The sequence below is a fragment of the Dipodomys ordii genome, unplaced genomic scaffold (assembly GCF_000151885.1).
Source record: "Dipodomys ordii isolate 6190 unplaced genomic scaffold, Dord_2.0 Scaffold71, whole genome shotgun sequence".
Classification (NCBI taxonomy): Eukaryota; Metazoa; Chordata; class Mammalia; order Rodentia; family Heteromyidae; genus Dipodomys; species Dipodomys ordii.
The window spans coordinates 1,823,465-1,837,490 of NW_012267287.1; the positions used below are offsets into that span (position 1 = coordinate 1,823,465).

Here is a 14,026-nt window from a genome sequence, read left to right on the forward strand (position 1 = left end):
GGGAGTGATGGGGGCCGCGGGGAGTGATGGGGGCCGCGGGGAGTGATGGGGGCCGCGGGGAGTGATGGGGGCCGCGGGGAGTGATGGGGGCCGCGCCAGTTCTGCCCTGTGTGTCTCGAGGCCCGAGTGTGTGCACAGTGGGACTGGCGGGACTCAAGAGGGGTTTCTGCACTGCTGACGCCCTTGTCCCCTCTTTCCCTTCTTAGATTCGAGAGCAGAACTTACAGGACATTAAGACGGCTGGTCCTCAGTCCCAGGTTTTATGTGGTGTGGTGATGGACAGGAGCCTCGTCCAGGTGAGCGCTCAGAGTGTCTGTGACATTAGTGGGTGGTGGCTCAGACCGCCTGCTCCAGAGTCGCTCCTCTCTTGGGAGCGAATGACACCATGAGGTAAGTATTCTAGTCAAGCAGCTATCTTTGTTAAAAATCCTCCTGATAGAAAGAGCCCAGCTGGTATCTCTGAGTTCTCCACTGAGCCTAAGCATGTGGGGCGCGTCCACCCTCCAGCTCTGCTCCTTGTAGTGCATGCCTTCGTGAGGGGCGAAGGGGTGGAAGGCCTCCAGCTTTGGGGCTGGGTCCTGGTGTCAGCAGGGGCCTTGGTACATGCTAGCACAGGGTGGGTTGAAGAACCTTGGATGGGGCCCAGACTCCTGTCTGCAACCAAGTGCTGCTTGGGTGGAGGGGTGGGCGCTGTGAATGCAGTTCACATTCATATGCATTTTGTTAAGCGACTGTGTAAGACGCTGTCTCTACCTGATGCGTAGGGATGCAGGGGTAGATGGCCGTGAGTTTGGCCCTGCTGGGGTCCCAGTTTTGTGTTTGGTGTCTGCACGCCTGTCGTCCTGCTGCATGCGCCCAGCCGGCTTCCTCCCGCGCTCTCGGGTGGTATCTAAGGCTGAGCCTGGTGTGCTCTGATGACTCAGTTTACTGTTGCAGGACGCACCCCTCTCTGACTGTACGGAAACTATCGAAGGGCTCGAGCTCACAGAGCAGACCTTTAGTCCCGCTAGATCTCTGTCTGTTAGAAAGGTACTCACTGCCCTGCCCCTCCTCCCTGTGGTTTGCGGCGCGCCCCTCACCTGCCTCCCTCGTCAGCAGTGGGCCCAGTTACCGAAAGCTGCAAAGGAACCTTGAAGCCTTCTGGAAGGTTGTCAAAGGTTCTGACTATTCTTTAGGATGACATGCTGTCACCTTTTTCAGCCTTATAAACCAGTGAGAAATGGGCACTCCGAGAGCCGTCATTTCTCAAGTCCGCGTGTGACGTGACATGGTTGGTGCGTGCCTTTGGGTTTCCGAGTTGACTTTCCACTAGATGCCAGTGGCAGCGGAGCCCACACCACCTCTTCCTCTCACGTGACCTCGCAGTGGGAGGCTGAGTCATTGTACAGCCTTCCGGTAGAAGCTAGCTCAGCACTGGGAGATCAGAGCCCCCTGGCTTTGTGAAGGTCGGGTCATGAGTTAGAGGTCAGCCAAGCTGTGTACGTAGACACTGTCTCAGAATATGGTTGAAGGTCTCAGAGGAGAGGGACACTTTTGAGGACGTGTGACTCCTCTGTGGAGATGCACACCCAGCATGTCCAGTTGGTGGGAAGTGTTTCTGGGAGCAGCGCCCACGAGGGGAGGTGTCTGCCGCGTGGTTCAGAGTGCTGGCTGTTGGCCCTCTGCTCCAAGGGCCCCGCGCCCTCAGTGGGACGCGGCGTCTGTAGTGGTGTTCTAATTGCCCAGCGGGAGCAGGGGCGGCCGAGGTTCTCTGTAATAGCATTACTTGGCTATTTAGCTGTTCATTTGGTGGGTCTCATTTTTCCATGTCCTTAGAATTTGCTTCCCGTCACCACTCGTGAAGGGATTCCTGCCAGCTCGTCTTTCGTGTTGGTGCTGTGGACCCTCCGCCTCAGTGGTTGTGTGCAGCAGAGCTGGTCTGGGGCAGTCTTGTGGCTGACAGAATCACGGTCATTGCTGCCCCTTCTTTCTGGTGTTGTAGTGCGTGTATTGGATCCTGTTTGTGTCTTGTTAGGGTTGATCATAAAGCAGCCAGGCTGCTGTATTAAAGGAGGTGTTTTTGGCTGGTCAATTACTCAGGGACAGCTTTGTTGTGTAGACCTGGTGTGCTCCCAATAAAAAGATGTAGGGTCCCCTCAGATAGGATACCACGCTCTTGTGGGTTAACTAGCCCCGCACATCATCCTACTGAATTTCTGGCGACTTGCTGGCCTGAGTCCTCGTTGCGTGTGGTGCTGCGTGCCAGGTGCGTGCTCACTGCGGAGCGGCATGCTCGGGACGAGCTCCAGTTGCAGATTACTAGATGGGAATCTCACATTTGTGCTTACATCTACCCTGCACCGACCGTGCGTGTTTCATTTTTCGGCAAGGATATGCTTTAACTTCCTGGACGCCCTTCCTCTTCCTCTTCTTCCTCTTCCTTCTCTTCCTTTCTCTCTGTTGCTCCCTTGGGAGCATGAGCGCTTATTAGCCAGTGGGTTTCCTCTGAGTAGAGCAGGAGGGCTGTGGGGAGTGCTCCCATCCCAGAGTGCAAGGACCGGCATTCAGGACTTAGGAAGTGGTGCTTTCTGGAGGGGACTTCTTTTGCCTTGGGTTTCTCCTTTACTCTTTGAACTCTGTGCCTGGGCACTCTACCAAGGCGAGCGCTCTACCACTTGAGCCACAGCGCCACTTCCAGTTTTCTGGTGGTGCCTTAGAGATCAGAGTCTTACAGACTTTCCTGCCTGGGGCTGGCTTTGAGCTGTGATCCTCAGATCTCAGTCTCCTGAGTAGCTAGGGTGACAGGCGTGGCCCCCGGCGCCCGGCTTCTCCCTTACTGTTGATGGCCCTTCCCCCAGCTGGGGTCACTGACTGCAGAAGGCACGAGGAGGTATCAGTTCAGAAAGGAAAGTTGCTTTTCCCAACATGAATCTTCAAGACACTCCCTCCACCTTCTGGATTTCTTCCAGGTGGATCAAGTGGTGAGAGATGCAGGCGTGAAGTCTGTGCCAGGGAGGATCGAGTGGTCCTTGTGCCAGGCAGACCTCTCCAGGCCCTCGGCTGTGGGTCAGGAGTCAGAGGAGCAGAGCTCCGCCTCTGTCTCGTTCACGAGGAATGTCAGATACCACATGGGAGCCGATTTACAGATGTAGATGCTCAGAGAGGTTTGCTTACCAGCCCAGGTGTGCAGCGCTCTGGTGGCGGAGCAGTCGCTTTACCCAAGCTAGCTCAGTGAAGTATAGAAAGCGTTCCTGGGCCTCTGTTTTGCTTCAGGTCTGGTGAGGGGACCAGACAGGAGAGAGGCAGCACGGAGCAGCTCGGGGGCAGGTGGGCCCATATCCTGGCTCCTCAGCCGCACACACATCTGTGCCTTGGTGTCTCAAGTGTCGCTCGGTCCTTCCCCAAATGCGAAGGTCTCCATGCTGGCCTTACCCATGGTGGGTCTGCTTTGAAGCTGGCTTGGGCTGAGGCGTGGAGAGCGCGTGTGCGGCCTCTGGCTGCCGGGAGGGGCAGCCGTCCCAGAGGACACCGGTCCTCTCCTCCCGGGAGCATCAGGCCTGGGCCTGATATGAGTATCGTGAGTTCTAGGTCAGCCTATGCTGTGTAGTCAGACCTTGTCTCACTTGGGACAGGGCTTTGCTCCCTCATGACAGTAAATGATGGGTAGTTGCTGGCTTTAACGGGAGGTTAAATGTGCTGTTGGGCCTCAGAGCGCCTGGTGTGGCCACTGCCTGTGGCCCTCAGCTCGGTCCTGCTCCCCAGGGGTCTTGACGGATGCCCTGTTGCCGGTGGTGAGCTGCGGCCTGTGTGCGGCAGGGATGGGCTTGTTCCTTCCTGGCCGGGATCGCGAGCAGCAGATGGACATTCAGTTTGCTGTGTTGCTGCAGCAACTGCTCTGAAATAGAAGGCAGCGACCTCAGTCCAGGCCAGGAGAGCCCAGACTCTGCTTGGCCCCAAGTCTCCAGACTCCAGAGCCTGGGTTCCAGCAGGCCCTCGCGAGCACTCGGCCCGGGGTGCCAGACGTTAGTGCTCAGCAGGCCTGGGCCCTGTCACTCAGTCCAGCCCCGAGTGCAGCCCCTGCGTCAACAGGAGCGGCCCGTGCGGCTGATTGTCCGAGGAACCCCGCTGCTGGACGCGGCCTCCCTTTGGGGTTCACCTCCTAAGACACGCACAGAGGTGCAAGCCGCGTCTAAACAGTTTCTTCAACCGCCGTGAAGTGGCGTGCGCATGGGTGCGCGTCCAGGGCGTCGTGGGCACCTTCCCGTGCTGTCCTGGCTGGCCAAGTGGCTCAGCGCAGCGGGAGGCGGTGGCCCGAGGCTGCCCCCGTGGCCAGGCGCCACGTCCACCGCGGCGGCGGCGGCGGCGGCAGCGGCAGTCCTCTGCGGCGTGCTCCTGCTCGAGAGCAGCCTGCCAGCCGCCGCCGCCTTACGCTGCGCGCTTGCTTTTTTCTTTGATCCGAACTCTCAGTCTTTCACTCCTTCCGCAAGCCTCATGTTTGAGACCCTTCGCTGTCGGCAGCTGCCCTCGAACACAGTGCCTCTGCTTGTGTGACCTGGCAGTCTCTAGGGAAGGGGGCTGCCCTAGTAATGGAGGGGGTGGGCACCCCTGGGCGGGGTCCGCGCGTGTGAGACCTGGCGGGTAGTGCAGTAGGCATTCTTTTTGAGTCCTGTGTGTATAGAAACCACGTTTCCACACGCACAGCCGTGCTTCGTGTGGCCTAGCCAGGGCCCAGTGGCACAGTCCCCGGTGTCTACCTGCTTCCCCCTGCCTGCAGCCCCCTTGGGAGTGGGGAGAGCCTGGCTGGCCGGCTCCTGCACACAGCGCCTCCTCTTCGCCCGCAGGGGGAGCTGGTGACCGCCTCCAAAGCCATCATTGAGAAGGAGTACCAGCCTCACGTCATTGTGAGCACCACGGGCCCCAACCCCTTCAACGCACTCACCGACCGTGAGCTGGAGGAGTACCGCCGCGAGGTGGAGCGCAAGCAGAAGGGCTCGGAGGGTGAGTGCTCCCGGGTCTGGGCCAAGGGCTCGGAGGGTGAGTGCTCCCGGGTCTGGGCGAAGGGCTCGGAGGGTGAGTGCTCCCGGGTCTGGGCCAAGGGCTCGGAGGGTGAGTGCTCCCGGGTCTGGGCCAAGGGCTCGGAGGGTGAGTGCTCCCGGGTCTGGGCGAAGGGCTCGGAGGGTGAGTGCTCCCGGGTCTGGGCGCTGCGCAGCTGGATCTGTGTGAGGAGAGTCACACGTGCGGCAGCGGCCTCGTGTTTGGCTGGGAGTGAGTGGGGTTGAGTGGTGTTCCGTGTCAGCCTGAAGGAGCGGCGCTGTCAGCTGGCGGGACATGTGCAGTGTGCAGCCTTGGAGGTCTGCAGTAACGCTCGGCACCGGTGTGCACGCCGTGAGACCGTGGAGCCCGTGCGGGGACTGAGCCTGGGACGCCCTACTGGCCAGGAGCCGGTGGACAGGTCCAGAGAGCTCCAGGGGTGCAGTCTGCATTCTTAACTCACAGACGTCACCAAGTTGGGTCATTACGGGATGCTGTCTGTCTGGGTTTATAGAGAGGAGGTCTCCTTGCCTCTTGTGATACATTAGCATCCCTGTCCTTACCTCAGGCTGCAGTCAGTCCTGAGAAATGGGTCTGTTCCCTCCCTCGCCGTGGAGGAAGCTGGGCAGAAAGTGGGAGCATGGTTGTGTGTGACCAGCTTAGATTTGGACAACCGTAGGTTTGCTCTACACTTGACTCTTCTAGTGTCATTTTAGCTCAAGCTGATGACGTAAGTGCTGTTGAAATGTGACTCATTTTCCATCGTGCACGGTACTTTTTTGCCACCTGTCTTTGTGGTGTAGCCCTGAGGACCTGGGGCGCTGGCTTGAGCTCTGGGCTGCTCTTCTGCATCAGGTGCAGCATTTACCCACAATGGGCTGTGCTTGCAGGCGGGGCCTGGCCCCCCTGCATGGTCCCCAGTCCTTGGCAGTGTGCTTAGCATAGTGCATTGCAAGAGGAACTTGGTTACTGGCATTAGAGGCGTGGCTCAGGTGCTAGAGCACCAGCCAGTGGGAGGAAGCGTCCCATACTGAGTTCAAGTTCCAGTCTCAGAACAAAAAAAAGAACTCAGGCTACCTTTCAAAAGTCAGCTCCTTGTGCTGGTTGAGGCTGCTATGTGCTCCTGGGGGCCTGTGGCTTTGTCTTAGTAGCTTCTTGGGGTTTGCAGCCAGCTTAGGAATCCATCCTTGCCTGGGAGAGGCCCTGATGAGTTTAGCAAAGTGGTGGTATTGTTCAGAATATGGGGCCCTGGAGATCCTAAGCTGCTAATCCAAAATCTGCAAATGCAAGTAGTTTATGGCTTGCATAACTGTAACCCCTCTGTACATCACCTTCCTTTTACTTTTTCTTTTTGTTGTTGGTCATGGAGCTTGAACTCTGGGTCTGAGTCTTCAGCTCAAGACTAGTGCTCTACCACTTGAGCCACAGCACCACTTCCAGTTTCCTGGTGGTTAATTGGAGATAAGAATCTCATGGGCTTTCCTACCGAGGCTACCTTTGAACCGCGATCCTCAGATCTCAGCCTCCTGAGTAGCTAGGATGACAGGCGTGAGCCACCAGCGCCCAGCTGGACATCACCTTTATAATAAAAAGTTAAAAATAGATTTTTAAAAAGTTAGTATATATATATGTGTGTGTGTGTGTGTGTGTGTATATGCACACATATATGCATGTGTGTGAGTGAATATGCACACATATATACGTGTGTGTGTGTGAGAGAGAGAGAGAGAGAGAGCGAGCGTGTAATGTCTTTCAGGGTTTCGGTTCTAGTTCCTGTGTGTTTGCCTCTGGTACTCACCAGTGTGTGTCACATCATTGTAGTTGCCAGTTTAAACTGTTGATAGGAAATGCCCTGTAGGAGAAGCTAAGCCCCAGCACTGACGTGAGCTTCTGCGGGTGATGAGCTGCGGCTGCAGCCGCCCATCTGTGCCAGGGCACCAGGCAGTTCTACTCGAGTGGAGTCAGACTTGGTTTGCAGGGTTGGCTTTTCTGGAACGTGGGTGGGGGCTGGGTGCATCTGCGGCTGCAGTTGTCTGGGAGGAGGCGCGGCAGTGGCGGCCCTGCCTGGAGCCTTCTCGGCCAGGCTCCTGCTCAGGACCGGAGGCGCGCAGGGGTCTCCAGCTCCGCACCCTGACCGTCTTACTTTGTGTGCATTCACAGAGAATCTCAGTGAGACGAGAGAACAGAAAGACAAGAGTCTTCCAGACCAGCCCGCTGTCCCCCACACTCCCCCCAGCACCCCCGTGAAGCTTGAGGAAGGTGAGCTCTGGGAGTGGTGCGCAGCAGCCTCCGAGAGGGAGGGTGCACGGCCTCCAGGGTGCGGGTGCGGGGGCCGGGCGGTGGTCCTCACGCACTCCGGACTCCTGAGGGCTGGTGCCCTGCGGGGCCCGTGTCATTCATGGTGTCCGCTGTGCCCTCCGCTTGCACCCGTGGTGCCCTCTGTGTGCACCCCCGTCTACTGAGCGCTGTGTGCCCCGCGCCTCTCTGCACCATCTGTCTGTGGTCTGTCCGTCGGTCTGGTCCGTTCATGTCTCCTGGGAAGCCCGCGGCTCCCTCCCCATTCTGTGTCCTCCCAGAATGGCTCGGCCTTTTCTTGTGTACCCTGATGGCTGTGACTGAATGCATAGATTCTCTACTTGTGCTTTTCTCTCTTGTGGCCGCCTCACAGCAGGAGCCGGATGTGCTAAAGAATACCTCTTGCCCTAGTAAGTACCGCGCCCCCGCTGCCCGCTGCCCGCTGCCCGCTCCACGGCGCCCGCGCTGCCCGCTGCCCGCTCCACGGCGCCCGCTCCCCCTCCCGCCGCGGCCTGCGCTCCGCCCGCTTCTTTGTTGCTAAAAGTACTAAGTTTTGTGTTCTGTGACTTCACATCAAAATGGGGGTTCCTGGTCGTGCTCAGCCCCGGCGCTTGCCCTCCCCACCCCCCCTCCAGAGCGTCCCAGCGCACTCTGGGCTGTGGGCAGTTCTTCTGCTCAGCCGTGGGGCTCCCCTCTGATTGCCCGAGGCGGGGAGTGAGTGGCCGGGCTCTGACGGCGCAGGCTGGGGTGGCCTTGGAGCCCCGCCTGCTACTGTGTATGGAGCGGGACACTTGGCCAGGTGCCATTCTACTGAGCCCGCGCAGGCGGCCGCTCTCTCGGACGTTCACGGCAGCCAGCTTGGCAGAGGGGCCGATGTGCTGGGGTGGGCAGGCGCCTGTGTGCCCTCGGCCCTCCTGCCCGCGTTGGGTGTCCCTGGGAGCCTCCAGCCTCCCGAAGCTGACGCACTGAGCGCGGCTCCCGAACCCTGCGCGGCGCAGCTGCTCCCTGACCTCGCGTGTGGCTTGGTCTTGAAGAAGTATCTGGCGTTGCCTGATAGCCAGCTGCGCGGGGCGCCGCCCTTCTGGTCAGGACAGGCGACGCAGCCCCTGCGCCTTGTCAGCAGGCCGCGCGCAGCCCTGCGCCTTCTCACGTTGCAGTTCACCTGTGAACGTGGCTTGCCGTCTGCTCCTTGCCTCTTCAATCTGTTGCCACCCAGATGAAATGACCTCACCTGGTTGGCTGTCCACGCTACACACGGGGTCCCAGACTTTTTCTGCTGCTGCAGAGGGAGGCGGCTGTCGGTCTGGGGACTGCTCGCACCGAGCAGCTTCACCCATCCCCGCCGCGCTGCTGGCCCTGCGCCCGCGCCCCGACGCCGTCTGCTTTGTCCCCATTCATGCAAAGGCTGGCCGGCCCAGCCCGGCCTGAGGCCGTGCAGACACCGTCTCAGCTTGGTCTTGGGAGAACCCATAGACTAGGATAAAATGCCCTCAGGTGGCCCCCCAGATGGCGCAGACCCCTCACCTGTCCCCCACCCCCCAGATCTCCCACAGGAGCCTGCCTGCGGGGACGACAGCGACACGGCCACCTTCAAGCCCACCCTCCCCGACCTGTCCCCTGATGAGCCTTCGGAAGCGCTGGGCTTCCCGGCAGCCGAGGAGGAAGCCCAGGGCCCCCCTGCCCCCGTCCCCGCCGAGCCCAGCGCCGAGCCAGCCCCAGCCCCAGAGGCCGAGGAGGGGCCTGCAGCGGACCCGGGCAGCGACGGCTCCCCGGGCAAGTCCCCATCCAAGAAGAAGAAGAAGTTCCGCACGCCTTCCTTCCTGAAGAAGAGCAAGAAGAAGGCCGACTGCTGAGGGGCCGTCCGCCGCCCAGCCGGTCGCCTGCCTGCCTCTCCTGTCAGAGAATGCGAAGGCCAGGCCCCCTCCCCCACGCACCCACGCCTGACTCCCTGCTGTCGGCACGCGCCCCGGCCCTGGCCTGTCCTCTGCTCCTCCTGCACACGGGTGGCCGTGCTGAAGCCTGGTCCTGGACTGGCCCTGGTTACGGCAGCGCCTGCTGTGACCCCTCCTCGCTGTCGCTGTCGCTGTCGTGAATGCCGTTCATCTCCGCTTGGCTGTGTGTGGTGGTGGCACCAGCCGTGGCTTCTGCTCAGTGGTCTCCTGGGCCCCTACACCAAGTCCCAATCCTGGGGTCACTTGTGCCCACCCATGGCACGGGGCACCCCGCTGCTGTGAAGGGGTGGGTTCAGGACAGGAAGCCCCACAACACGTGGGCTGGCATGACCCACACAACGCTATGCATGGTCCTGCGGGTGACCCCACAACTCACACCGGACCCAGGAGCTCAGTCTGCCAGACTGGGGCCTCTGAATCCGGGCAGGGCAGGGCAGACCCGACCCGACCCGACCCGACCCGACCCTCACCTCACCTCACGTGACTCGGCATGCTCGCCCGCCGGTGAGCATGTTACCCCTGTGCCTCAACAGGCCACAGTCGCGTTCTTCCCGCAGTCTGCGGCACATGCGGCCCAGAAGGCTCTCCTATTTGGGGAAGGGTTTGGCGCTCAGCTGAAATCTAGTCTCCCCCTACCCGAGCCTAGAGGCACCCTGGTTTCAGTCAAAGGCGGCTGGAAGGGGAAGCCTGCCCCGCCCCGGGACCCCCTGCGGCTGCTGGGGACTCTCATCCACTCGCATTCAGGTTTGAAGCTGCTCGCCAGGGAGACCAGTTCAGAAGTGGAGGAACCTGATGGGACCCCCACACCCCACACCCCACACCCCACACGAGAGGCCCCCGTAGAGCTGAGTCCTGGGTGCTGGCATCCCACCGGCCATGCCAGCAGGAAGGCCCCGGGCAGCCGCACAGCTGCGCCGCCAGGAATGAAGGTCTTCCTCCTGCAGGACTTCTCGCCCCTCCCCCGCCCTCCCTCTGCCCACATATGCAATGACTTTGATTTTCACTTTTGTAGTCTAATTCTTTGTATCACAACAGGGAGTAGAGTTGCGTCCACAACAGACTTGGGGACAGCTCCACTCCTCCTCTCCTCTGTAACATGTTTTACTCACAAATAAAGATCTTTAAGCAACTTCCTTGTCTAAATCTCAGAAGTGGTTTAGTGTTTTGTTCTCTTCAAGGTTTCTTTTCTGTGAGTCATGGGGCTTGAACTCGGGGCCTGGGCGCTGTTGCTGAGCTCTTCAGCTCAAGCTAAGCCACAGCACCACTTCAGGTTTTCTGGTGGTTCACTGGAGATGAGTCACAGACTTTTTTGCGTGGGCTGGCTTTGAACTGTGATCCTTAGATCTCAGCCTCCTGAGTAGCTAGGATGACAGGCGTGAGACACTGGCACCCAGCTCTCTAAGGTTTTTTCTGAACGTCTGTCTCACATTTTCTTAAACGAGATCAGGCACGTTCAGGGTGGTATGGCCGTAGACTCACATTTTCTTAGAATTCCCAAGTGCTTCTTTTTGCCAGTCCTGGGGCTTGAACTCAGGGCCTGTCCTTGAGCTTCTTTTGCTCAAGGCTAGCACTCTACCACTGGAGCCACAGCACCATTTCTGGCTTTTTCTGTGTATGTGATCCTGAGGAATTGAACCCAGGGCTTCATGCATGCTAGCCAAGCACTCTACCCCTAGGCTACCTTCCCAGCCCACTTCTGGCTCTTTTGGTGGATATGGTAATGAGAAATGGAGCCCAGGGCTTCCCGCACGCTAGGTGAGCACTCTGCCACTGAGCCACACCCCTACCCCCAAAGTGTCACCGGTGGCAGCCCCGCTACCACCACACTCTATCCAAGTCTTCCCAGGAGCCTGCTGCCGGGCAGGGTGCAGAGGGAGGCACCCGTCCCCGAGTCTGAGCAGATTCCCACGTCACTTCCACCCCGTGCAGACGGGCCGGCATTCGTGACAAGGACGGCGGAGTGTGGCTGCACCCCTCACCAGGACGGCCCGGCCGTCCGAGGCCTGCGCCTCACCCCTGCTCGCCACAGCACCCAGCTTGGGAGTGCGGGAGGCTCGGCTGTCCGCTCTAGCTTACTCTCCTTGGGCAGGGGTGAGGCACCCACTCGCCACCCTGGGACCCTGGAAGAGGCACTGGTACAAAACAGCTGCTTTATTGGTTCTTCAGACACACAGACCGTGGCCCTGGCAAGGAACAGAACTGTGGAGGCTCCGCAGTGGCCGGGGCCGTGGGCGCAGAAGAAGGCGGCGACAGCGGCGGCGGCTGGAGTGGTCCTGGCACCCAGTGCCCTGCTGGGCAGGCGTGGGGTTTGGCTACTGGGCCTTGGGCATCTGTGCGGGAAGCTTCACCCTCCGCAGGAGGAGGAAGGGGAGGAGGAAGAGCCCGGAGCACAGGGAGAAGCAGACCTGGGCCCCAGCCAGCCAGTACACTGTGGAGAGACAGTGGAGAGCAGCGTCCACGTGGGCCTGGGAGCGGGTGGGCCGGGCGGGTGGTGGTGGTGTGTGTATGTGTCTGTGTGCAGAGCAGACAGCCCAGAGAGAAGCCCAAAGAGCCTCACCTGAAGCAGCCACCATGGGCCCCGCTGCCCTGGCCAGGGCTCCCAGGCTCCGCAGCGTGCCCATAACAGTGCCCTTCTGCCCTGCTGAGCCTGTGGGGATGGACGCGTCAGGGACACGGGCCCCCCCCCCATGGCCCCACTCAGAAGGGCGCTTACCGTAGCTGGCAACCACGGAGGACAGGCAGGGCACCACCACTGCGGCAGCTGGAAGGGAACAGGGGGGTCACCGTCAACATGGGGAGAGGCCTGGAGGGATCCCCACAGCCCTGGCCACTCACCAAATGAGTACAGCAGCAGCCCGAGGCCCAGCACGGGCAGCGAGCGCCCCCAGCCGATGAGGAGGAAGGCTGGCACCAGCAGCAACAAGGCCTGCAGCGGGCACACGGCCTCAAGACCAACCCTGCGGCCTGCCATGAGCCCGGGTACCCCGTCCCCACAGTGGAGGGACCCCTACCCGCTTCACAGCTCCAACTTCGCCGCCGGGGCTGATGCGCCGGGCATAGCCACCCTGTATGACGGCCATGGTGAGGCCGATGAAGAAAAACATCTTGCCCTGCTGCAGGCTGGGAGGTGGAGGGTCAGGGTCTGGCCTGTGGGCCACCCAGGTGGGCGAGGGGGGGACGGGGGGGGGGGCAGGTCCCAGACAGGGCCTCCCCGCATGGACTCACCTGCTGAACTGGAAACGCTGGTGAGCCAGGAAGCTCAGCGTGTACTCCAGACCCGAGAACAGGAAGAGGTACAGGAAGTAGACCAGGCCCAGCTGGCGCAGGCTGCTGAGTTCTGCGGGGACGGGAAACACAGGGGGCTTGGGTGGTGTGGGTGGCCAGGGGCGTGGTGCTGCGGGCTGCGGGCCGCAGGCAAGGCTCCTTACTATTTCCAGGGAGCGCAGCCTGGCCGTGTGCGACCGCTGAAAAGCGGAGCAGGGCCAGGGGGCTGAGCAGGTTGGCCGCGGCGCGGAAGCCCAGGGCGACAGAGGGGGCCTGTGGGAGGGAGTGGGAGGCCTGGGCGGTGGTCTGGCAGCTTCAGAGGGCCCTGCACAAGGTAGGCCGCCAGCCGGCCAGGCCTCCTCTACCTGCCAAGCCCTGGGGCAGAGACCTTGGGGACACAGGGAGGAATTGGGGGCTCCACAGCCTCTGGAGAGCAGGAGGGGGTAGGTCAGCCGCGCTGGGCACTTGGGACGCCCCTTCATGCCCAGGGACCCAAGTCCCCAGGCCTTGGGTCTGGCCCTACCCGCTTCTCTGGAGGCAGAGTCTCCGGCAAGAAGCAGAAGATGAACAGCAGGTCTGAGAGGGCGAAGAGCAGGCTGAGCCAGGGCACCATCTCCACCGACAAGGAGGCCCCAAGCATGGGGCCCAGTGTGAAGGCCAGGGAAAAGGCCACCCCGATGACTGCCTGAGAAGAAAGCCGTCTGTGCTGGGCAGAGGCCCAGGCCCAGGCCCAGGCTCCTGGCCTAGTCTTGAGCGCTCACCATGCCTTGGCTGCGGGCAGAAGGCAAGGCCAGGTCAGCAACGATGGCTGTGGAGAGGCTGACATTCCCTTTGCTGAGGCCTCCAATCACTCTGGAGGCCAGGAAGGCCAGGAAGCTTCGGGAAGCAGCCCACACAGCATAGGAGGCGGCTAACCCCATCTGCCAGAGGAGAGGGAGGGGTCGGGAGTGGTGTGAGCGCTGCCCGGCCTCGAGGAGCCGGACCACAGCCCGGGGGTCGCTTCTCCCCCCCAGCCCGCAGAGGCCCGAGGCTCACCAGGGACAGTAGCATCACCGGCCGCCGCCCCAGGCAGTCGGAGGCCGCCCCGGTGAGGGGCGCGGACAGGAACTGCAGGAGGGAGAAGCCTGAGCCTAGGACACCTGAGAGAGGTGGAGGTCGGGGTCGGCCGTGGCATCCAGCGCTCAGGGCCAGCCTGGGGGGCAGCGGGGCCCCTGGGGACACGGGCCTGCCACGCAAGAACCCGGGGACAGACAGAGGCGGCTGAGGGACAGACGGACAGAGGCGGGGAGGGGGGCGGCCGGGCCTCACCTCCGAACAGGACGCTGTGGTACCTCCGCTCCGCAGGCATCCCGATGGCGGCGGCCAGCCAGTCCACCCGGCGCTGCCAGGCGCCGTACAGGGGGTCCTGGGGGAGGGGCGGGGCCGGTCTCCCAGGGCCAGGGGGGTGCGGTGGGGGCCTCCCAGGTCAGGGGCGGGGTCTCGGGTCGGGTTCCCCGGGGTCAGGG

The 14,026-nt window shown here is 61.4% G+C and overlaps 2 protein-coding genes across 2 annotated transcripts in view; one reads left to right on the forward strand and one right to left on the reverse strand.

Annotated features, from left to right (window-relative positions):
- Positions 1–9,688, forward strand: part of Add1 (adducin 1 (alpha)) — a 37,012-nt gene extending 27,324 nt beyond the window's left edge. The window contains exons 9-13 of the mRNA XM_013023881.1: positions 207–296; positions 937–1,029; positions 4,821–4,977; positions 7,171–7,269; positions 8,848–9,688. Coding sequence (XP_012879335.1) covers positions 207–296; positions 937–1,029; positions 4,821–4,977; positions 7,171–7,269; positions 8,848–9,158 — 750 coding nt within the window. The 3' untranslated portion in view covers positions 9,159–9,688. The remainder of the gene's footprint in view (positions 1–206; positions 297–936; positions 1,030–4,820; positions 4,978–7,170; positions 7,270–8,847) is intronic.
- A 1,705-nt stretch (positions 9,689–11,393) lies between these two features.
- The window catches only part of Mfsd10 (major facilitator superfamily domain containing 10), a 4,099-nt gene continuing 1,466 nt past the window's right edge, over positions 11,394–14,026 (reverse strand). Inside the window, exons 2-12 of the mRNA XM_013023882.1 lie at positions 13,830–13,926; positions 13,557–13,660; positions 13,283–13,441; positions 13,045–13,206; positions 12,686–12,794; positions 12,483–12,594; positions 12,269–12,377; positions 12,093–12,183; positions 11,971–12,018; positions 11,815–11,904; positions 11,394–11,685 (exon numbers count right to left, since the gene is read on the reverse strand). Of these exons, the coding sequence (XP_012879336.1) occupies positions 11,570–11,685; positions 11,815–11,904; positions 11,971–12,018; positions 12,093–12,183; positions 12,269–12,377; positions 12,483–12,594; positions 12,686–12,794; positions 13,045–13,206; positions 13,283–13,441; positions 13,557–13,660; positions 13,830–13,926 (1,197 nt within the window). The 3' untranslated portion in view covers positions 11,394–11,569. The remainder of the gene's footprint in view (positions 11,686–11,814; positions 11,905–11,970; positions 12,019–12,092; positions 12,184–12,268; positions 12,378–12,482; positions 12,595–12,685; positions 12,795–13,044; positions 13,207–13,282; positions 13,442–13,556; positions 13,661–13,829; positions 13,927–14,026) is intronic.